Raw genomic sequence first — 24,950 nt, 5'->3', positions numbered from 1 at the left:
GCCGGACGCCTCTACGACCGGTCGGATGCTCGCGCCTTCCCACGTGGCCCTGGGGGAGAAGAGCCCCACGGCCCGTGGACAAAGCCAGGAAACCCCGCTGGCCTTAGGGGCCCAGCCAGCCCGCTCCTTTCTGTGACAGCCCCCGTCATGCCAGGCGTAACATATGTTGGGCATCTAACGACTTGGTGAAAGCGATTTACTAACGTGCGGCTCACACTCGGGAGGCAGAGGGAGTCTCGGCACCGGGACCTGTGACGGAAACGCAGGAGAGGCCGTCCACCTTGGATGATGGTGTGATAGCGCCCGCGTGGGGATGGTCCTCGTTGTGACACTTAGCTTGGGTTTAAGGGTCGAGAGGACACCTGCAAAGAGCAATGGACAGCCAGCCCGAAGACCAGATGTTTTTCTCTGGGCTCTGAAGCCCAGTGTGACCTTGGGTAGTGACTTAATATGCTGAGTAGCTGCTGCTTCATATGTAAAATTAAGACCCGGATACCTCCTCGCAGGGCTTTTATGAGGCTAAATAAGTGTGAGAAACCCCCTACATGGGACCTGGAAATAGGTGCTTAATGACTTGGGATTCAAGACTCTGAGAGTGTCCGGTAGGAAATATTCTGTATGTGTGCATTGGACAAGGTTTCACTGAGTCCCCTGGGGAGCGGGAGAAGGAGTCTGAGCCTGTTTTCAAAAATCAAACCATATAAGAAATCACAGAGTATAAATTTTATTTGATGGAAGTGTTTCTGTCTCAGAGGCCCTATCGTGCTAATGTAACTGCAGTTGCCGTTGTATGGGGTTTCTTTTTATTTTTGAGGCCAGTTTTTCATGTTGCTATGTAGTCTGCTCTTACTACTTTGAGTGGGTATACAATAATTTAACCATGGAATACTTTTCCAGATTAGCTTTCCAGAGCTGAAAATACTGAGTCAAGGAGTTAAAGGCTCTGCATTCATGCGTCTCAGAGCAGTTTGGATAGTATGGAGTCATAAAATGAGCATGCCTAGCCCCCTGCCGGTGTAGCTCAGTGGTTGAGCATCTCCCTCCTATGAACCAGGAGGTCACAGTTCAATTCCTGGTCAGGGCACATGCCAGGGTTTTAGGCTTAATCCCCAGTAGGGGGCATGCAGGAGGCAGCCAATCAATGATTCTCTCTTATCATTGGTGTTTCTCTCCCTCCCTCCCTCCCTCCCTCTGAAATCAATAAAAATGTATTTAAAAATAAATAAAATGAGCATGCCTAGTTCACTACATTTTCGCTGCGTTGTTGGGATTATTTTTATTGGCAGTTAACTGAGGAATGGGAGGGAATGTGCCGGGAGAGTACCGAGGCCAGAGGGTTTAACTGCCTATCATTTAGGATAAAGAGTAACTGAGGGAAGACTTCAGAAAATGGGAAAGCACTTCTCCATCCGGGGCAGCCAGCCTCTGAAGCCCCAGTCTGAGTGTTTCTTCCGTGAGGAAAGCTAGTGGTCCAAACCAGCCATCAGAAAGCCTGCTGCTGGCCCTCCAAGGCCCTGGAGGCGTATCAGGAGGCACTGGCAGATGGAGAACTTCAAGAAGAGAGGGCAGCAGAAACACTAGAAACTGCTCCTTCTGCTGTGGTTGGAGATGGGTATGTTTGGCCTGAGAATGGCAAACATGTTAGTGAAACATGTGCCAAGGAAGACAGACAGTAGAGACATTCTTGCCGGGAGGAACCTCAAGATCTAAATACTCTCGACATTTTTCTCGAAGAGGCAGATTTAGAGGCTGATCTGGCGGATCTGTAATAGTTGCCTCTAAAGGTTTCTACCCCTAAAGTTTAGCATTGATTTGTCAGCTAATAAAAAATGCATTAAAATGGCTAGTCCACTCGCGAACAAGGAACTTTTGGGCAGTTAAAAACGAGTATGTCTGGAGAAAGTAACACTCTTATTCTTGATTCCCACCAGTGGTTTGTGGTAGCTACTAAGCCTCCAAACAGGAAAACGAAATTGCAGTTGCACCGATGGAGGAAGGAGTGCGGGAGCGTCCTATGGTATTACTGCAAGAGAATAGGAATTATCGGGAGAGTAAAGGGGTGTCTAAGGATAGTTGGATCCTTGAAAATCAGACTTAGCCAAGCTCTGTGAAGAGTCCCTTTTAAATTTATAGAAATAGACATGGATTCCATTTTCATTGGAACGGCTCAGGAAACTTACAAAAACTTGTTGCAGACGCCTTCTCCTGGAATAAGGGAAAGGACTCTGACTTGCTTTGTGTCAAAGAAGTTATTAAAAACACACAGGGTGGTCTGATTTTATTTCTGTCATCCTGGAAAGCTGTGAGAATGTTGGCAGGGAGTAACATTTCTGGGTAATGCAGAGATCCAATGAACCGGGGCCATTCAGTTTAGATGGCCCCCCGCCTTCCAAGTTAGCTCTTGAGGCAAAGGGGATGTAACTGCTTTTGCATGGACTATGTCTGCGGGCTGGAAAGCTTGTGAAGGATAAGGGGTCCACATGGCCTCTGTTACTAAGAGGAGGTCAGATGGACAGAAGAGTGGGAGAAGTGCGTGAGTTCCAGTGGCTCTGGAGTGAAGACGAAATGCAGAAGCCCATCTAGAATTCCACATCTCATCTGGAGCAGCCACTGCAGACTTGGGCCACACTTCATTTGTTTGCTATTTTTGTTATACTCTCTTTCTCCATGAAGAACAACAGTACAACCCTGTGAGAGGTGTACTTATCTACGAGCGAGCCAAAAAGGAGGGCGGGGGATGGGAAGACTGTGCCCTTCACCACCGTGTTCAGTAGTTGCTGGCATATGTTTGGAGGAAAAGGTTGATTTTATATTTGCTTTGTAGAATGCAGAGGTAAATTTCATCTCAAACAGTGTAGCTAACAGAAGTTGTTTCTCTCTGAAATCTGAAATAATTTAGTTGTAAATTTGTTGGAGCTACGAGCCTTTTTTCTCCCCCTAAATTTTTTTCATAGCCTTAATTTCTCTTATTATTGGTGTGTTTGAGTTTTTTATTATTATTATTTTTTTATTTTTCAATTACAGTTTATATTCAATATTATTCTGTATTAGTTTCAGGTATACAGCATAGTGATTAGACTGTTAGAGTCTCTTAATATTTTTAACATATATGATATAAGAAGCTATATTATATACTCATAACCTGAAGTGATGTTCCATCAAAACTTCTAAAGTCAAGGATCTCTGAATGTGCGTAATACCTCACCAGATGGGAATATATGTGTGTAAGATTTAGTGGATTTATGATGCTAAGGTTGTCTTGGTCAAATAAATGCCTCTTTGAGATTTTTTTTTTTAGATGGTGGTTGTTAAAAAATAAATACACTAATGTTATTTAAATACATTTGGTAAGACAAGGAGATAGTATCACAATTAGTCATTGTTAATGTTTTTTTCCTGAAGCATCAAGTTTATTACAAGATTTGGAAGAACCAAATACTTTAATAAAATCACCCAAAAATGGGAGAAAACAATAGCAGGGCCAGGGAGAAGGGCCCCAGGAAAAAGCAGTCCATTCTCTGAAGTCTCATTCAAGTGGAGGCCAAGGGGTGGACCCACAGTAAGGACGGCCTCTCCTTTTGACCCCCAGAGGGCTCCAGGCCGTCCTCCAAGCAGATAAGATGCTTCTGAAGGCCGTGGAGGTGCCGGATACCTTCCTGATACGAACCCTCTCACTCACAGGTTTCTGCACACACGGCATGTATTTCTAGCACCACTCGGACCAGCGGCTGTTTGCATCCAGCCTCTGGCTGACCTCCCTGAAGCTCAGCACCTTGAAGTTCAGCATTTAAAATGCAGGGAGTGTAGCTTGACTTCCCTGAGTCTTTGACTGTGGCCCTGCCTTGGCCATCCACAATTTTAAAAATTATATTGGCTTGACTCGTCCTTTAGACATGCTGCTTGTTAGTGGATGGCTTGCAGTACATGAGTCTTAATAGGAAACTGAAGACCCTCCTAGCCACCCCTGCTGGCCCTGACTGGCCAGAGGGAGAACTGGGGTCCACCATCAGGCTGCTCAGCATGGAAGGAGTTTTTGTTGTTGCTGCTGTGGGTGGAAGGGGAGCCCCCAGGCCACGCTGGAGGGCTGGGCTGGGCTGGGCTGGGCGGGTGAATGACAGGCTCTTTGGTCTTCTCTCTGATGGAAGAACCTCTCAGGCTGGGGAAGGACTGCAACTGTTGGGTGAAGGGAGCACCAGGTCTTACCCTGATAGTGTGGCCCTTCACCTTGTATTCCATGGAACTTATTAAGATCAGGTACGTGTTGTACTTTCTGTTTCTGATTCCTGGATCTCGTCCCACTCAAATCCCAGATTCTTCATTATCTCTGTTACTTGGGGGTCCATGTGGCCCCAGGGTGGCTCGCTGTTAGGCCAGAGTTCCTCCTCCTGGCCCATATTGACCCATGGGTCCTTCAGTATATATTCCAGGGTTCTTCTTTTGCTGGGGTTGAGGGTCATTATTTTTTTAAAAATGTTTTGACATTCTATAGACACAAGTGTGGTACATGGAAGTGCTCACTCTATACCTGCTGCTTCAGTTCCAAAAAGTCCTCCCCCACTACTGTTAGGGTCCCTGTCACCTTCCTGTACAGAACTACCCCCAGGCTCCATACATCAACAAGAGGGCTTCCCTGCTCCATCCATTCCTGCGTTCCTCCCCCAGCTCATCACGTTTGCCATCTTCATAGCACTGACCACAGTGGGGCTGGTTCTTGTTTACTGTCTGTCCTGCCCATGAAGGAGGGGCATAACTAGTGTTCCCTGTGTCTAGCACAGTGAGTAGCAACAAAATACATGTTTCATAAATGTTTGTTGACTGGATTAATAGAAGAGTTTGGGGGAACAAAAGAAGATATGGCCAACTATTTGATCAAAGTGATTCATAAAAACATCTCAGAAAAAGTCATGTTCTGTCCTCACTCTGCTTTTAGTGCAGATAAGATAGGAAAGAGGGGGGCTGAAGTCTGCGTTTCCCGGTATGTGGGCGCTTGGTGAAGCTGAGGGAAGGCCAACAGGTAGGAGCCTTGCTGTAAAGAGTAAAGAAGATGATTCGTCCCTCCAATGGGACTTGCCAAAGGATGCTATGAATTTGGATCTGCAAGGAGGCCGCAAGGTATTTTTACACTTTGAATATCCAGCAGCAGATGACACAGAGGATTTCTCAGGTGACCTTGAGTAGGCCATTTAGGTAAATTTCTGTTACTTAAGTGAACCATCTCTGTGGAGAGAAGTAATGATGAGACTTGTTAATTTACATTTGTAAAAACACTTTGAAATCTCTGGATGAAAGAATTGCAGTAAAGGTACAAATTGTGAGGTAATATGTTTGATCAAATTCTACCTTATTATGAAGGACACTTAAGGGGAGTCTCTGGCACATTATTTTTAAGAAAGCTCCCTACTCTCATGTATAAGTTATTATTTGAATAATTATTTTCCTTTAACATTTCTCTTCTAAAATCTCAGCTTTGTGTAAAGGGAATCTTTAGAGGAATTTGCCTGTGTGGTTTTCCCTCTACAACACTTTAGTTTGTTAACTTTTACCTTACATCAGTGGTACTCATGACAGTCTCGTTGAGCTGATGGGGACCCAACTGGAATCATTTAATCAATTCTAGACAGATATTCACAAGTTACAGGCCGAGATTAAAATAAGCTCAGAAATGAGAGAAGAGAATTTCAAAGAAAGCTGCCAGTCTATGAGTTCATTAAATCCATTTATAAAAAAAAAATGGTATTAATAGTTACTTAAGAAATAATACCAATGGAATAGAACATTTTCTTGGCATAATGATCTCTTCCAGCAAAGTATATACAGACTGAAAGATGAGACATTTATTGTAAAACTGCCAAGGCAAAAGCCAAGCTCTGGATAACTTTAATTTGAGGTCTCTAGAGTCTGGGGTGTTCAATCAGGTGAATGAGGTTCAGGTTTGGTGTCCTTTTAAAATGAATTCATGTATCCTTTTAACCCGTGACTCAGGCATTCGTTAACAGTACCTGGTATGGTCCACTCCAGTGAAGCTGGAGGGAGTCCGTGTGGAGATGTCTTTTTGATGGACCATGTTCCATGTTGTACGCCAGGATGTTCGGTGTCATCTCCCTGCGGAAAGATTGCTCTCTGAGCTTGCATTAATTTCAAGGGCCTTTGTAAGTTCTTTGCAGTAAGTTAAAATAAGGCAGGTTCCCATACTCCCTGATCTAGCTTCATAGGATAAGCCTTCCAGTAACAATTTTAGAAGGGGACAATCAATATATACCAAAAGGAATTGACCTTAAGCAATACCAAGGGAAAGGCTTTAAGCCAAGGCAGATGAAAAGTACTCTGACACAGAACTGGTATTTGGGTTTCTCTCTCTGTTACCAGTAACTTAAATAAATCCATTCCAACTTTAGTTTGGCCACACATAAGATTTTCTTTTTCAAGATTCCTTTTCTATGAACCTTCTGCAACACACACAAACTTTCTGCAACTTTTATAAACTTCTATCTTTTGTTCTATCTTTTTTAAAATTTTAGAACAATCATTTACTTTAGGACACAATTACTTTTATTTTCATCAATAAAAATGTATTTCCATTCCTCTTACCTTCTTTTACCAAGCGCACATCTTACTCTCTATATGAATCCTTTTCAATCACCATAACATCCTAATGGGCTTTGTCACAAATGGATCTTCATCTGAGGCATCTTGTGCCCTTTTAGCCTTGTAAAATGACACATTAAGGCTCCAAATTTATTTCCTTGGTTTCCCATCTGGTCTGTTACAAAGCTAAAGAGCAGTGGACAACTACATCTCCTTAATTAAACCACTATCCTTAGTTTTATTTACTAATGATTAATCTTTGATCATGTGCACTTTGAAAGCAATTGCATTAGTTTCTGTTATTTCTCCAATTTCTATGAGTTCTCATTTATTTTAAGCCTATTAAATAAGGCCCTTTTGCAATCTAAATTAGAATTTGGCAGTCCCATCTAGTGATAGAAATATACCATATCTATAACAGACATACATAAACACACAGCACAATACAAAACCCAAAAGAAAAATTACAGATTCAAATATGTTTCTGGCAGATGGACCGAGTTGAGGTTTTGCTTATGTGGTCAAAGTTTTTGCATGCAGTAAGAATTCCTTTAAAGCTGTTTGTTGTTGTTTAAATCGAAGAATGCATTGAATTGTCTCTGAGAGCTTTGAGATTCTCTCCTTTAAAATTTCTTCTTAAGGTGGGCTTATCAACAAACACAAACAAGAGAAATAGAAAGCAGGTGTCCACAATGAAGTCGAAAAGCTCCAAAAGTAAAGAGAATGGCCTCCAAAGTCCTGAATCTTAAAAGGTGCAGATTTTCGGGGTGGGGGGTGGGAGGGGGGTTGAAAAAATGGCTCCCCGGGTACAGTCTAAGCATCAGATGTCTGCTGCCCACCTGGAGTCAAAGGTGGGAGGGGGAATAGGTGGAGGGTAGGCAGCTGGTAGGTAAGGGAGGAGGAGCTGAAAAGTGAGGGATCACCTGAGGTTTTATTAGTAAACCTGATTTTCATGTCACAAGCACAAGGGTCAGAGGAAAAGTTTTCCTGTTTTGCCAGCACTGGTTTCTTTTTTAATTTATCAAGGTGATTACCCAATTTAGAATATTGTTTTCTTAAGGGAGGTAATAGTAGCCTCTTGACTTTATTTAGAGTTCTCAAGGTACCAGTTTCCAAAAAAAGCATCCCATGGTTTCTGGGAGGGACAGTCTTTTCTCTGTTCTATTGAGCACACAAATAAACAAGCTTTGGCGTTGCAGAAGAGCCCGTCTTGCCAACAGAGCTTCGATCATCTTGTGTGATCTTTGTCCAGGGGCCTAGCCACTTGCAATTCTCTGGGCCATAATTTTGGTCCATGTAATCAGCCAGAGCCCCAAGCAGTGGCTGATTGGCATGTGAAGCTTAGAGCTTGGGTTACCCATTCTGCACTCCTTTTGGGCGGTGCCCCTCTGAGTGCCTGTCAATGTGAGCGCCCTCCCAGATCTTATGTATGGATGAGGCCTAGTCCTAACCTGGAAGATCGCCTCCCTGGGTACCAGCCTCCAAGAAGCAAAGCCTTCCCTGGAGAATACTCTCCTTGGTGCCCAACAAGACTGAGGGATACCCCTCCCAGGCACCAAACCCGAATGGTGTAGAGGGGCCCTCTAGGTCCAAACGGGTGACCCAAGGTCACCGGGTGAGGGTCCCCCACCTAAACTGAATAGTCTCCAAGACATCAGCTGCAAGAGTGGGAGATCTCGGATTTGAGAGGACTTACCCGAGGCCCCCAGGCACCGCAGGAAAGCTAACTCAAGCATAAGGGGCTCGTGGTTTCTGAACAGAGACAGGACATCGTGTCAACTGCAGGTCGCTGGTGTCAGTTCAACACCAACAAGATCCTCCAATTTGGGGTGATGAAGAAGGAAAGTTGTAGTTCAAACAGCTCGATTGTGACACAGCCTGGCTGGTAGGTGGCCCCGGGCCCAGCCACTTCTCCAGCTAGACAGCTCTGCTTAGCTCCACTTTTCAGAGTTTCAGAGTTTCAGCTCCAGCAGGGGACACAGTGTACAGTCTTTTTTTAAAAAATATATTTTTATTGATTTCAGAGAGGAAGGGAGAGAGAGATAGAAACATCAATGATGAGAGAGAATCATTGATCGGCTGCCTCCTGCACGCCCCCTATTGGGGATCGAGCCCGCAATCCGAGCATGTGCCCTTGGGAATCAAACTGACCCAAGGTCACCGGGTGAGGGTCCCCCACCTAAACTGAATAGTCTCCAAGACATCAGCTGCAAGAGTGGGAGATCTCGGATTTGAGAGGACTTACCCGAGGCCCCCAGGCACCGCAGGAAAGCTAACTCAAGCATAAGGGGCTCGTGGTTTCTGAACAGAGACAGGACATCGTGTCAACTGCAGGTCGCTGGTGTCAGTTCAACACCAACAAGATCCTCCAATTTGGGGTGATGAAGAAGGAAAGTTGTAGTTCAAACAGCTCGATTGTGACACAGCCTGGCTGGTAGGTGGCCCCGGGCCCAGCCACTTCTCCAGCTAGACAGCTCTGCTTAGCTCCACTTTTCAGAGTTTCAGAGTTTCAGCTCCAGCAGGGGACACAGTGTACAGTCTTTTTTTAAAAAATATATTTTTATTGATTTCAGAGAGGAAGGGAGAGAGAGATAGAAACATCAATGATGAGAGAGAATCATTGATCGGCTGCCTCCTGCACGCCCCCTATTGGGGATCGAGCCCGCAATCCGAGCATGTGCCCTTGACCGGAATCAAACCCGGGACCTTCCAGTCCACAGTCCAATGCTCTAGCCACTGAGCCAAACCAGCTAGGGCAACAGTGTACAGTCTTCAGTGGAAAGGGAAAGTGGTTCTTAGTCATTGTTATTTTAGCAACAAAGATTCTATCATTGTTATTTTAGCAGCCAAGATTCCGTCTGTGCATAGAGACTGAGAAAACACCAAGAGAAGGATGGGTAATGGTGGGAGGCAAAGGCACTGCTCAGTGCTTTCAGCAAGTCGTCCTAGTTCATGTTCTCAAATAACTTAAAATCCCAGCTTTATATCCAATGAACGAGTGAAAGCATATGGTTCTGAACTTTGTCTGACTTGAAACCTATGTAACCTTATTAACCATTGTCACTCCAATAAATTTAATTTAAAAAATAACTTAAAATTCCAGATTTCAGCAGGATTTCAAACCGTTAGGATCTCACCCACTGCTTTATCTTTGCTTCATAATGAGTGAAGACAATGAAATGGTATTTAGTGTATTTGACTACTGGGGATTCAGGGAATCATGGACTTGGGAAGTTCAGTGAACGGACTGTCACTCACTGTGTCAACACTGGGTCTTTTTGTGTGGATATAGCACTTATCACACTGCACCGTAAATACTGAAGCCCTTCACCCCTCGCCACTAAGCCACGCTCCTCAGCTTGTCTGTGTGTGTATCCGCGGCACCTAGCACAGTGTCTGGCACATCAGATAGTGAAAATCGGTTAAGTAAAAACTCGTACCTGGAGATTCAGATAAATTGGAAATCAAAAGTGGATTCTGGAGTTTTTTGACATTAGTATGTGAAGCCTACTTTGACATTTTACCCCAAATTAGTTGTGGTTTTAAAGAGTGGTACAGATAAAGTCGATTGGTTGGGTATGAATGAGAAATCCCTGCATGAGAGGAAAGTTGCACTTCTATTTTTTTCAGGAGAAATTGTGTTCTGAAGGTTTTTACGTCAGAACATTAATCCATTTTTGAATATAAATAAGAATTGTATAAAATAAGAAGGATGGCATAAAAATAAGCAGATAAAGGAATCGGTGGGAAGAATGCACTTAAAAAAAACTATGATTGGTAGAAAAAGCGAAAATAGCAGAATTAGACTGCATTTTGCGAGACCACACGAGAAGAACATAGGAAAGGTCTTCGAAGTGTTGCACGAAGGCCCTGCGGTCAGTTAGGGGCTTGTGGGAGAGCCCTCTGCTGCTCGAGCTCGTCTTGGCAGCGAGTCACGGAGCCCTTTAGTTCCTTTACACCAGTCTGATGGATGCGGCAGGGCTCTAGCACTTAGGAAGAATTTGGCAAAAAGGGGGATTCTGAACGCCCTGCCCTTTTATGTCACTGTTTATTGTTCTCCCAGAGTATATTTTCTTACCCCTTTCTGCAACCAGTACTGACGGGTGCTGGGGGAGGAGGCCCTCACAGTGAAAAGGGCACAGTTCCTTTTATTATAACAAGGAGACAGATACTTAGTGTTTGGGTATTTAAGTTACATAATAAAAATGTGTGTAGATTCTATCGCAGCAGCTGAGGGAATAGGGGGGCGGAGAAGGGTGTGCTCTTTGATTTGGATCTAGAACAGTCACCAAGGTTGACGACGAAGGGACATGCCGGACATGCCGGTAGAGGGAAAACTGGATCAACAGCAACATGCAGTCGGAGTGCGAGGCCTGCTCCAGGAGAGAGATGTAGTTTGGTGCGGTGTTACAGTAGTGAGGGTTTTCTCCACCAGGGGTCACTTTTATTATTGGGTTCCCAGGGACTCAAATGAGATTAGGTTTTTTTTGTAGGGGGGGGGGGGGGGGGGGGGGGGGATGAACTGCACGTATTAGTATTAATATTTTTCTTTCCCAGCATCAATCCTGATTTTAATCAGTTATCCTTAATAATTTAGTATTCATAAAAATAATAGAAATTATGTAGATTTCTATAACAGTTGTGATGCTGATGAACAGCTGGAGAGCAGTCTTTATTTCACATGCCAACTCTGTCTGGTCACAACTCCCTGGAACACTTGTGAATGTTCTGAGGCTTGTCTGGATTCAGTGGGAAAGATGATAAATTTGATAGTGATTTCTCCCATGGGCCCAGAAGGGTGTGGGACCTTATGTGCCACATTTGCTACTTCTGCTATGAACCCGTAAGTGTTGTTTATTTTTTACCGATCCCTTAATTTCAGCTGTTCCATACCCTATTTATGGCCAAGGTTGATTACACACCAGATGTATTTAATTCTAGTGCTGTGCCCATCTGACACATGGTGTTATCAACAACCAAGCAGATTAACACAAAAACTAGAGATGATGTAATTGTAGCCAGAAACTGAGCACTTGACATTTTAACTGAGCTTGTGCAGATTCATCATGGGTAAGCGGAGCATTTTGAGATAGTCACAGCACAAAGACCTCCTTGCATCTTCTCATAGACTTTAGGGGAGGTACTGCCTGTAGGTAAGAAGCCTGTCTGGGGCATCGTAGGGAGAATGTTTCGGAGCCTGGAACACAGTCTGGGATCACATGGTGAACAACCCTTTAAGCTGTGTTCAGGGATTTGAAGTTCATGTATTGAATAGTTGCCAGAGGCTTCAAAGTGGAGAAGTCACACCAGTCTGATGTTTGATTCAGAAAGGAAATTCTGGGCACAGTTTTGAGGATGGTTGGGGAAGGCAGGAAAGCACTGGTGACTGAACTGATTATTTCCGTCTTATTCTGGAATCTCATCATTCCTCTTTGGGAACTTAAAACTCTCTTCGCAAATGCAGAAATTCAAATAGGTCAGGGGATCCTGTCTCTCCTTGAAAATCTGTGGTCACAGCTTCCTTCTTTTTTCCACTGTTGACTGTCTTTCCTCATCTTCCTTTCATTCAAGCTGTCGGAGACGGACATGTACATCAGCACACGTACTGGGACTGGTCCTGGGTGGACAATGCACTTAGCCTCAGAGCTGAGGGCTCTGCGTTCTTCTTCCTGGAACTTTGTGTGGCATTTGATGCTCTTGACCGTGCAGTTAAGATATTCTCCCCTGGCTCCCTTGATGCAGTGCTCTCATGCTTCTCCTGCCTTTCTAGCCATTTCTCTTGGGTCTTTAGAGTCTTTTTTTCCTCTGCCTACACCTTAAACATTGCTTTTCCTTCAAGTTTTATCCTTCTGGTACTCTTTTCTAAGCTTTGCCTAATGAAACTTAACTAAATCCTTGACAGCTCTAAAATCTCTGTGTTCTCTAAGGTCATATTTTCAGTTGTCTCTCATCTGTAGAACAGGCGCCCCAAATTAAACATGTCTGAAATCAGTCTTGTTAATCTTGGTTAAAGCAGAAATTTAAAAATACAATGTAATTATGACTCAGACCAATACAAAATGAACATGCACCAGATTTTAACTCATTAATGAATGAGGGAACCAGTAAGATATTAAAATTGGTTCAAAAGTGAAAAAAATGCCACACACTTATAGTTTGTAGACAAGGGCTGCTGACCCGCCTATAAAACTGGCCATTGTGACAAGGCAATGGTCAGCTGCATTACACCAGACACAGTTTGTCTTTCTGTGAACAAGAAGTATTTGCATGACTTCCAGTTTTCTGCAAGTTAGTTCTGTCTCTACAAAGTTAAAATAGACTTTTCAAAGACAAAGGTGTACCCCTCCTTCAGGACTAGATAACCCCTGGAGACTCCAAGAATTGGCAAGATGTCTCATAATTAATTTTCTCCCCATTTCAAAATTTTCCACAATTTCCCCTCGAATCTTCTCCAGATTTGCTGTCTTCATCCTCTTTTCTTTATCTTAAGAGTAACATGGTCCACGCAGTAACTATAATTAAAAACTTCACTGTCATGCTCCACATAATTAATCACTAAGTCCTATTCATTCTACTTCTTAGTCTCTAAAACCTGTTTTTCCCTCATCCCATTCTTTACAATACTATCAGTTATCTTTCAAAAGTACATACTTCTTTCTTCTCAATGCCATTGGTCTCATACTTGAAAACATTTTATTTTTGACTAGCACAGTCAATAACAGCCTAACACCTTAGCATGGCATCTCCGATCCTCTCCCGTTCTTACCCACACTTACCTTCCTGGCACATTGGCCACTCCCTTCTTTCTGAACTTCCCCAGTGCTCCAGCTTCTCTAAATCTGCTGTATCCTTTGATTCTTCTGCACCTAACACTTGCTGTTCTCTGTACCTGGAGCAGGTTTTACCACGCTTTCCTTGCTTTTCAAAATCAGCACTCACTCTGCCTCTTCTGTCACTCCCATTACCAGTGGCCTCGGGCAGGGTCAGTCCTGGATTCCTTTGCACATCAAATTGTGCTTTTCTTGCTCACTAGAGGCTTCTCGGTGGGAGAGTTCCTGAGCCCTGGGCCTTATCTTACTGGTTTATTTACCCTCTTTTGAGTTCAACACAAGGCTTAATGCCTTGCATAATAATTTGCTGAATTGAAAATAAAGTTTTTAAAAGCTCAGTTAACCAAGTTGATGATGGTACTACGCTAGTCATTGAAACACAGAGGTATAGATTTAGGTTTGGAGCATGTTGAATTTGGACATTTTTGTTACATTCAGGAAATGTCCAGGAGATACTTGAAAATAGGTGGACACAGGAAGGACAGGTGTGAGTGGATTATATATATGTGATGCTATGAGTCATAGGAGTTGTTGAGATCAGATGTAGACTGAGAAGAGAAGACACAGTGGCTAGTGGGCAGGGAACAAGAAGAAAAATGAAACTGATAGTAGTTAATTTTCATCATCTTTAGTAGGATGTAATGGCCTGGAAAAAAAAATTTAGGGTAACAGATTTTTTTTTTTTAAAAAAAGGATCATTTGTGTGTATTTCTTTGAAAAAAGAATTAATACATATTTTTAAGACCAAACAAAATATTACTATGTTTTCATACATTATTGATTCCTGGCCTTTACTATCCTAAAATGGTTTTTACTGTCTGTGTAATGGAAACTTTTTAATGTAAAACTGCTGCAATATCAAATTATTGCAATTTATGTTTCTTAAGATTAAACAATTATTTCTCTCAAGGGCAAGAAATAATATATTTTTGCCTCTGGGGCGGGGGGACTGATCTTTTCCTAAGAGAAGGAAGGATGCAGTACTTTCTTTGCTTGTGGGTTTCCTTTTGTTCACTTTTGATCTAGATATTGGTGGTTATGTTCCAGTCCTCCTGCATATGCCCAAGAGGATTGGGAGTGGCGTGGACACCAGCAGCAGCACTTTTTTCCTGTAGAGATTAGAAACCAGGAGCTTGTTGCCCAGCTTGCAAAGGCTCAGGACAGAGAGGAGGAAGAAACAAGTATAAAGGTTTTGGTTTTGGAAAGAAGTTGGAATCTTCCTGACCCTGGGACCTTAAGATCCACAAAATTGCTGAAAGAAAAAGTACTACTTGTTGAAAGGTAAGATATTCAACTGTTTTAAGGTTTAAGCTATTTAAGCCACAGTAGCATACTCTCATAAGCTATGACATCAAGCAGTTGTGTCTGCTCAGCTGAAGTTTTTTGTGACATAATCCCGCATCCAGCCTTCCTGGTGAGATGGAGACCTGTGTGGCTGGGAGATGTGTATAGTGAGTTACAAGGAGTTACAAAATGTCACTCTTTTTTAAAATGATAGTTCCTGAGTGCCAGGCATTGTGCTAGGTCTTGGATATACAGAGATCACTGAGTCACCCTACTGATCTTCTAGAAGTTCTTACTCCAGGAAAAGAAAAAAACTGGTGATTACAGTGTGATAAGTGCTATAATAAATAGGTGATGTGTGTGATAAGGTGGTCTAACTCTGTCTGAAGCAGTAACATTTGTGTCCTAAAGGATTAATAGGAGCTCATGAGGTTGGAAAAAAGGGATGGGCATTTGAGTTTGAATTCTGTGTTCAAAGACAGGTCTGAGAGAGCATGCTGGATTGGAAAAACACACTAAATTCCAGGAATTACTATCTGACTGTTTGCTGTGGACAGAAGAGGGGAGAGTGATGAGGTGTTGCTTGGTAAGATAGGGCCAGGTATGGAGGCCTTATTGGTTGCCAAGGAAATTTTAACTTAACCTGATTAGCCCTGGAGATTTTTTTTTAAATGTGGGAGTATCTTAGTTTCAAAATACATAGGAGAAAAAAATATATATATGGTGTTAAAATAAGTATGTACCTGTAGCTCTCTAACTGGGTTCTAGTCTCTGTCTTTTCTTTTTTGCTAATATTCCTGGTATCCTTGTGTGCTTACTAGGTTGATTCTAAACTTTGTGGGTTACTAACGAGTAGGATTTTGACTTAGACCGTTGAGAGCTCCTAACTCTCCAATTTGTGCCAACCTTGAACACCTGCTAAAGTACATTATGCCTCAGCCTAAAGTCACTTTCTTCGTTCTGAGGGAAAGCTATAAACAGTCAAGATTCTGGCCGGTTAATGCTATAACAAGGAGGTGGCCAACCTTCTTGTCTCTAATCATGACCAAAAGTGGGTCATAAATTTATGGTGACTCCAGGGAAAAGAAAACCATCTAAGAGAAGTCAGACTTGGCCCTGAATGAAGCCTTTGCAGGAATGAGGTGGTTTGAGGGCTTGTTTGTGGGCTCTGAGTAGACTCTATAGGTTGCAGTGGAGAGACCAGACACAAGGTCTAGGTTTTGGAGTTGCTGGTTGGAGAGCATTGAGTGACCATCCTGTTAGAGTAGCTCAGGACTTGATGATGTCACACATCTAGGGACCAGTGGTAAGATGGTGACCCTCCGGGAAGATGTGGGTGACATGCTTGAGGGAGGCTGCATTCTGTGGAATGTGACCTTCACTAAGACAAGAGAACAAAGAAGAAAGGATAACTATTGGAGGTATGACATTCACATAGTGGATTTCAGCCACACGGAGACCAGAAGGACAGCCAGGCTGGGGAAGGGCCCATGTAGATAGTGATGCTGGAGGCTTTAGGAATCTGATCTCAGTGTGGCAGTCAATTTCAAAATTACCTCTCATCTGGTCGGAGAAGAATCACGTGTGAAGAAATACATTTTTAAAGGGCATCTGCCAAGATTGGGAGGCTGAGTTAAAAGCCACGGATTTCAGGCCAAACGCAGAGCATTTCTATAACATTAGCCCCAAAAGCAAAAAAAAAAAAAAAAAAAAAAAAAAAAAAAAAAAGTGGCAATTGCCACAAGAAAATATATATATATTTTTTTATAGAAATGAACATATGAGGAGTGAATTTGAAAATAATAACAGCCCTTCTTATATCGCACACAGTTCTCATCTTGGTCCTCTGTAGTGTCATGGGGACTTTAAGTATAGCTATATCTAACCATACTAGGTACTTAGTTTATCTAATTTCAAATTCTAGTCAGAAGTTGAAAATACTTTGAATGTAATGAAAGATTTGTCACTGAAATTATGCTCATTCAACTTCAGAAATCTTAATAGAAAATCAATGACTTTAATGGCTACAGTGAAGGTTTTTGTCATAGCAAACTTCTTATTTGAAATCTATGAAACTACATTTGGAGGACTCAGAAGGAGACCCTGAACAGACCCCAGGACCTCTGTTTGGTAGCAGAGCACCAGGTGCAGATTTTGAAATGTCTTTGCCTAAGAATCTGTAACTTTATGGATGTTGAATAATTCATCTAAAAAAGAAATCCTCTAGGTGAAAAAGATCTTTGTCTTCATAATGGTTTCTGTGTACTCACTTATAGAGTAAAGAATTTGTTGTGCTTTTAGTTTTTAACATTTTTTTAGACACAAGACAAAATAGGTTTCCTGTGTGGTAAAAGCAATTCATAACCTAGTTTAGTAGCTCTTCAACCAATGTAGCTCAATAAAAGATTGGCATTTATCCCTGTTGGAAATTGATTAAAATTATGCAAGGTTTTAAGAAATGTTTTATTTGTGAACATTTGTAAACAGAGCAGCATTTCAGAGTGTTAATTATTTTCAACATGTTTATATGTTGCCTTGTTTATGAACTGGGCTGTGACAAGATTTGTAATAGTAAAGTACTGTGTATTTGTAACATGATTTTATATAATGTGTTATTTGATATTCAAAACAACACTGTAAGAGCAGTATTATCTCTATTTTACAAAAAAAAAAAAAAAAAAAAGGCTGAAAATGTCACCCAGAGTCACAAAGCTAGACTTGGACCACCATTCTGCATAGATGTTTCTTTGAGATGAGCATAATTCAGTTTTATAGGCACAGACTGGCTTCATCTGCTTTTTGTTCTCTTAATCATTGCTTTCAACAGAAAGCCTTCTACCTAAGGCTGGAAAATGATTGTAAATATTTACAATAGAAACAAACATTTTTTCCCATCAACAGTTATTGAGAGTAGGTGTCAACATGCTCTTCCGTTATAAGAACACAGAGACATCCTTAGTAGCACAACACTGGCTAAAAAGGCATCACTAATTGTTATTAAAGTGTTTTTATTTTTCTAGGAGGACTAACAGTACTCAAGAATTTAGGGAGATATTTTTTATTATACTTTATAGCTAACATTAAAGTTCTGGAAACACATTAATGTGCCTTTGAAGAGGGATGGGAAATTTTTAATAAATATATTTTTATTATTGATTTCAGAGAGGAAGGGAGAGAGAGAGAGAGAGAGAGAGAGAGAGAGAAACATCAATGATGAGAGAGAATCATTGATCGGCTGCCTCCTGCATGACCCCTACTGGGGAACAAGCCTGCAACCCAGGGATGTGCCCCGACCGGGAATCGAACTGTGACCTCCTGGTTAATAGGTAGATGCTCAACCACTGAGCCACACCAGCGGGGCGGAAATTTTTTGATTTTGACGGTGCTTTTACTCAGATTAACCTTACATAATTAAAAAACTCTAGATTTGACTTAAAAGATTATAAACTGAGGCCATTTTAGGAAATGTCTGTGAAATTGGACATCTTGTTATTTTACAGGATGAAGAAACACGAAAAGACTATGACTACATGCTGGATCACCCAGAGGAATACTACAGCCATTACTATCACTACTACCGCAGGCGCCTGGCCCCCAGAGTGGACGTCAGACTTGTGATTCTGGTCAGTGTGTGTGCCATCTCGGTGTTTCAGGTGTGTATTGGTGGATAGGTGTGTCTGTGTATGTGCTACCAGTGGTTCTCAACCTTCCTAATGCCGCGACCCTTTAATACAGTTCCTCATGTTGTGGTGACCCCAACCATAAAATTATTTTCGTTGCTACTTCATAACTGTAATTTTGCTACTGTTATGAATCGTAATGTAAATATCTGATATGCAGGATGTATTTAGGCGACCCCTGTGAAAGGGTCATTCGACCCCCAAAAGGGGTCTCGACCCACAGGTTGAGAACCGCTGTAGAGTGTACACTGCCTGGGGCTAGTCATTAGAACTGAACTAGAGCCATGGCCCATATGGCTCAGTTGGTTGGGCATCATCCCATGCACTGAGAGGTGGCCAGTTCGATTCCCTGTCAGGGCATATGTCCGGGTTGCGGGCTTGATCCCCAGTAGGGGATGTGCAGGAGGCAGCCAGTTGATGTTTCTCTCCCTTCCCCTCAACCACTGAGCCATGCCGGTCAGGCTATATGCTGAGTTCTTAAAACAAGTTCCTTACCAGTTAGTTTTGCCATTTAACGCTTATTTCAGTAAGTAGACTGTACTCTTGAGAGAGAACTAGAGCGAGATTTCTTAATAGTGAAGTAGGGAAGAGCCAGATAGTAAAGATGTGAGGTCGCAGGTGTGTGATTCCATTGATCTAACTAACCTCTCATCTTGGGTATCTCCTGTCTGATTTAATGGCTTTTTGGCTCAGCTTAGGGCTTACCTGACTTACCCAGCCTTGTACATAGAGGCATTATTCAGTTGTATCTTTTACTTGCAGTGTAAGGTTATTGAGGTCCCTGTTTTTAATGAGAATGGATTTTGGGGAGGGGTGGTGCTCACCAAGATGAATTCTGGTAATAAAAATCACCCATTTTTATTTGTTAAATATTCTAGTTTTTCAGCTGGTGGAATAGCTACGACAAGGCGATCAACTACCTGGCCACAGTGCCCAAGTACCGCATCCAAGCCATGGAGATTGCTAAAGAGCAGGGGCTGCTCAGAAAAGCCAAAGAGAAGGGCAGAAACAAGAAATCCAAAGAGGAAATTCGTGATGAGGAGGAGAACATTATAAAGAACATTATAAAGAGTAAAGTAGATATAAAGGGAGGCTATCAAAAACCCCAGATACGCGATCTTCTCCTGTTTCAAATTCTCTTAGCTCCTGTTCACCTGTGCTCATATATAGTCTGGTACTGCCGGTGGGTCTATAATTTCAATATCAAAGGCAAAGAGTATGGGGAAGAAGAAAGACTATATCTCATACGTAAATCTATGAAGATGTCAAAGTCTCAGTTTGATAGTCTAGAAGATCATCAAAAAGAAACTTTTCTTAAAAGGGAGCTCTGGATAAAGGAGAATTATGAGGTGAGTAACAAGTCTTCTGTGATTTTTATGTCACCTTCCATACCAAGGTAAAATTAGTTGTGTGATAAGGATCACAGAAGTGCACTCAAATTTCTGAAATCCAAGAGCTAAATAATGAATGCACATCTTACTTTTACCCTGGCCAGTGTAGCTCAGTTGGTTAGAGTATCGTCCTATGCACTGAAAGGTGGTATGTCAGGGCACAGACCTAAGTTGCTGGTTTGATCCACAGTTGGGGCTTTTACAGGCGACAACGGATTGATGTTTCTCTCTCACATTGATGTCTCTCTCTCCCCTCTCTTTTCCTTCCCCTCTAAAAATTAGTGAACTTGTCCTTGGGTGAGGATTTTTTAAAAAAGGTCTTTTATTGAAAGTATGACTATATTTGGTAGTGGGACAGTGGATTTTTAAAAAATATATATTTCTTTATTGATTTCAGAGAGGATGGGAGAGGGAGAGAGAGATAGAAACATCAATGATGAGAGAGAATCATTGATGGGCTGCCTCCTGCACAACCCCTCCTGAGGATCAAGCCTGCAACCCGGGCATGTGCCCTTGGCCGGAATTGAACCCGGTACCCTTCAGTCTGCAGGCCAAACTGAGCCAAACTGGCTAGGGTGGGACAGTGGATTTTTAATCTGTAATTTGTTTTTTTAAAAGATAAATTTTAAATACTTTGATGCTGAAAATGTTAAGGATGGTCTAATTTGTTGTGTTTAAGTAGAATGAGGTGATAATGTATGTTTGCAAGGGTGTCACAACAACTCTCTGTTAACTGCACTAGCTAAAATTTGGTCTTCCCCAAATTTCCTTCCAGTCATGTAAACTTAGCCACGGAGATTAAAAAAACAAAACACAGAGAGAGGGTATAAAAGATGGAAATTTTGTTTAAATAGCTTCATTCCAAACAAAATGAGCACAGACTCTTCTACATAATAACTAACATATGTATGAAAAGTTACTTTTATTTTTAAATTAAATTGACTTACTATGTACCTCGAACTGTGGGCATTTTAATAACTGTATATTCTACAGTTGTCAGCTACAACAGTGACTTTGAGGTGATCAGCTGCGGAGCTAAAGTCTTAAAGCAACTAGTCATCTCACCATAATATGTTAGGTTTGGGGTAAAATTACTTGGTTAATGTATTAAATATAGGAATAAAAAACAGTGAAATCTTCCTAAAAAATCTGAACTATAATTGTTTTTTTAGTTTCAGAGACATTCCTTTTTATGTGTCATATTCTAAATAGATTTTTCTAAAAGTAAAGCTTCAGTCTGAATTATATTTAAGTAACTTAACTTGCTGAAAATTGCCAGAATGTTTTTGCAAGTAATTATATTCAGCCTGATTATCACTAACATAAAAATGGAAGGTAGCATACTATTTTGCTCCTAAATTTTCTGAAAAGTTTTCTTTTTAAAGTAGGTTAAGCAGTCTAATTCACAAAACTGTCTTTCATAGAGTACTATTCTGGGCTTAATTATCCTATATAATAAAAGCCTAATATGCTAAGTGTCTGGTCGTCCAGTCGGCTGTTCAACCAATCAAAGCGTAATATGCTAATGATATACTTAGGCTGCTCAACTGCTCGCTATGATGTGCACTGACCACCAGGGGACAGATGCTCTGACCGGTAGGTTAGCCTGCTGCTGGGGTCCAGCCGATAGGGACTGAGTGAGACAGGCCGGACACACCTGGAACCCTCCCGTGGTCCTTCCCTGGCTGGCCAACCTCCCACGTCCCTCCCCTGCCCTGATCGTGCACTGGTGGGGTCCCTTGGCCTGGCCTGTGCCCTCTCGCAATCCAGGCTGAGGGGATCCCACCTCCTCCCGAGTGCACAAATTTCGTGCACCGGGCCTCTAGTGTTATTATATGAGATTATATATATTTGGTCATTACTTCCTAAATTTGGAAGTAGAATAATTTCTTTGTAAAATTTGATATAACTCTGAAACTGGTTATGAAAACTTGTCCATTTAATGTCAGTTGACATCCACTGAAAGTTACAGAGATGCATATATTTTGTTCTTAATCCATGTGGTTTATTTAACCTTCTTTGGTAACTTTAGTAAAATATTTTGAAAAACCAATAATTATTTTTGAAGATAAAAGTAGATTGGATGTAAGTTCAATTTGGAGACAAATGTATATACCAGGTCATTTTGTTCCTTGGTTAGGATCAACAAATACCGAAAGCCACCAGTTAAATTTACAGAAAAATACGTTAAAAAAATGAAGTGTGATTCTAAATATTGGACATTAATTGCAGAGAGGGAATGTTTAAGTCCTTTAAACTCAGCTTGTGTATGATTTTAATGAGGGCTAGTCCTTGTACAAGCTGTTCTTTAGTATTTAACACTGAATGTTCAAGTGCTTAACTGCTTAGTATTTTTAGTGCATGGTCTTCAGAAGACAAACCAATACATTCATTGTACACTTTTATCTAAACTTATATTTGAAAAATGTAAATATGCCATAAAGCTTATGACAAATGCTTCCCTTTGGATTATAAAGTCAGCTAGTGTTTTTTATACTTACAGGTCTACAAACAAGAACAAGAAGAAGAGCTAAAGCAAAAATTGGCCAACAACCCTCGATGGAAGAGATACAGGAGATGGATGAGGAATGAAGGGCCCGGACGGCTAACATTTGTGGATGACTGAGGATTGCTGGAATGCTACTATGCCAAACCTTAATCGTGATATTTTCATAACTGAATTATTTTAGAAATGTTTCCCCTACTCCTCTGCAGTAACTAAAATTCCTTAAGTATTTGATTCAACCGAATAATGAAGAAATTTAAACTTTACCTTAAAACTTTATACATAAGACATTTATGATTGTTCAATTTTTATAATCTATTTGTGGATTTTGTTAAAAGATTTAACATGAAGATTTATAAGTTGCCATTTAAAATTTTATATGTTTGGTTAAAAGATTTGACATGAAAATTTATTAGATACCATTGACAATGTTTACGTGTTAAGTGCTTATTCTTCAAACGTGTTTCCGTATTCTCTGTTATAGTGCTACATTTTTCTGCTTTCGTGGCCTCTGATATTTTCACAAAGCATAAAACATTATAATAGCATTTCATTATATTATTCTGAGTGTCTTTCTAGACACAAACTTCAACAAAATGATTTCAATTATCACGTCATCTTCTTTATAGTCATTCTGGGATTGAAATATGTTCAGAATATATCTCCAGGAGAGTCCTCTAGAATGTCTTTCCACTCTTCCTCCCCAGTCATAGTATTCCTAAGAAGGTCATAAACTCTCCGGGAGAGTGACTCTGCGTTCATGTCCTTGTAGGATGATCTTGATTACAGTCATTATAGGACTATGACTTTTTTCAAACATGTTTCCAGAAGAGACCTTGTACAAAGGCCTTTTGTACCACAGTATTGCTTTTCACCCCCACTTCAATTTTTAAAAAGCGACGAAGCAGAAATAGTGTACTGAAAAGTTGTTAGTATATTATAAAGTCCTTGAGTGGTAAAAAAAAAAAAAAATCCATTGTACATGAATGCATTTACATACATTTGAACCAGAAAAAAAGAAGTGACTATGTGCTGTTCTTTCAATGAGATATAGACAATGAGATATGTTTTCACACATGTGGAAGTGAAAGTAATTCACACATAATTTGACTGAAGCATGATTTTCACCAAGGTATCAACGCACATGGGTGGTGGCGAATCAGTACTGCTGTTAAAGGGTTTATCCCATGCGTCATATGAATAAAATGGTTGCAATATGTCACGTTTGTTGGTATGACATTTTAAATCAAAGATTAACATACTGCTTTTGTTACATAACTTTTAAAGATTAGGATAGAAAGTAGATTATTATGAGAATTAAATAAGATAGGAGGAAAGTGCTGGCAAATATGAGTGCTCAGTAAATGTTTTCTTACCTTCAGAGGGAACAGGAACCATTCATTCTCATTTGTTAAAATCCAGGACGGGAGGGTGTCTACTGATGATTTAAAACCCCATGTTTCTTTCTTTTCTTTTTTTTAAAATATATTTTATTGATTTTTTACAGAGAGGAAGGGAGAGGGACAGAGAGCCAGAAACATCGATGAGAGAGAAACATCGATCAGCTGCCTCCTGCACACCCCCCACTGGGGATGTGCCCGCAACCAAGGCACACGCCCTTGACCGGAACCGAACCTGGGACCCTTCAGTCCGCAGGCCAACGCTCTATCCCCTGAGCCAAACCCGTTAGGGCACCCCATGTTTCTTTACTCTTTTAATAGGTGTTTTCTTTACTCTTTTAATAGGTATTTGAATTCCTCACCTTGTTCGAGGTGTAGTGCTGTGCTAGAGTGAAAAAAGCGATGCTTCTTAGGGTTGGAGTTGTGTGTTTTAAAAGCAGCTGCTGGCCTCTTGTTGTCTTGGGTACAAGGTGAAGCAGCTAAGATGACAACTCAGGAAAGAAACTTGCAGAGACATCAGAATAATCAGCTACTCACTAGTAGAAGGCCTACATTTACTGAAGGGACACTTTTAATGAGATAAACAGGCATGCTTGAAGGGTTGCTCAAGAGGACATCAAGTAGCCCTAAGTTCCACTGCCTCCAAAAGTCTCAAAATGCCCCTCAAGCGCTGGCCTGTGTGGCACAATGGTTGGAGCATCATCCTGTGCATTGCAAGGTTGTGGGTTCGATTCCTGGTTGGGGCACACCAGTGTTTCTCTTGCTTGCTCGCTCTCCCCCCTTCTGTCTCTAAAAATTTTAAAAAGAAAAAAAAAGCCCATGAAAATGTCTCTCTACAAACCTGGTGAATCAGGAGAGTTCTAAAAATGGGCATAAGGAAGTGAAATAATTTATGGTACATTGTTTCACACATGATAGTTGATGTGTTTTCCTGTTTCTTTTGAATCATTTTAGAAAACCAAAGGTATAATTGCTATTTTCATGTAACATGGGCAGAAACACCTTCCGGTTTCGTTTTTATGGAGAAGAGTGATTTTTAGCCCCTTTGCTGGGAAGATAACCCGCCGTTAGAAGGTCCATGGCAGAGGAGTGAGGAACTGCAGGTGACAGCGGGGAGGCAGGAAGCGTGCAGGACGCCGACGCGGCGCGGTCTTGCCTGTGTGTGGAACGCGGAGGCGCTGGGGTTCCCGGCAGTTCCCGACCCAACCGTCGCTATCGCTTACCTGGCTCCTCCCCGCGGGGATCGGGACCCGGGAGCGGCCGCAGGGCAAGAG

At 41.6% G+C, this 24,950-nt stretch overlaps 1 protein-coding gene across 1 annotated transcript; it reads left to right on the top strand.

The window, feature by feature from the left end:
* The first annotated feature begins 14,176 nt into the window (after positions 1–14,176).
* DNAJC25 (DnaJ (Hsp40) homolog, subfamily C, member 25) lies at positions 14,177–23,496 on the top strand. The gene is made up of 4 exons (XM_005859752.2): positions 14,177–14,696; positions 18,200–18,352; positions 19,258–19,728; positions 22,274–23,496. Exons 2-4 carry the CDS (start codon positions 18,230–18,232, stop codon positions 22,394–22,396), a joined length of 717 nt encoding a protein of 238 aa, XP_005859814.1. The 5' UTR covers positions 14,177–14,696; positions 18,200–18,229; the 3' UTR covers positions 22,397–23,496.
* The last annotated feature ends 1,454 nt before the right edge of the window (positions 23,497–24,950 follow it).

The sequence above is a fragment of the Myotis brandtii genome, unplaced genomic scaffold (assembly GCF_000412655.1).
Source record: "Myotis brandtii unplaced genomic scaffold, ASM41265v1 scaffold13, whole genome shotgun sequence".
Classification (NCBI taxonomy): Eukaryota; Metazoa; Chordata; class Mammalia; order Chiroptera; family Vespertilionidae; genus Myotis; species Myotis brandtii.
The sequence above is the reverse complement of the archived record's forward strand: the minus strand, read 5'-3'. Positions and strand labels throughout refer to the sequence as shown.

Excerpts from the sequence above, each read along its gene's own strand:
- DNAJC25 (XM_005859752.2), top strand. The coding sequence starts at position 18,230 with ATGCTGGATCACCCAGAGGAATACTACAGCCATTACTATCACTACTAC. Across the intron at positions 18,353-19,257 it reads GTGCCATCTCGGTGTTTCAG|TTTTTCAGCTGGTGGAATAG; the intron begins GTGTGTATTGGT and ends TAAATATTCTAG. Across the intron at positions 19,729-22,273 it reads GGATAAAGGAGAATTATGAG|GTCTACAAACAAGAACAAGA; the intron begins GTGAGTAACAAG and ends TTATACTTACAG.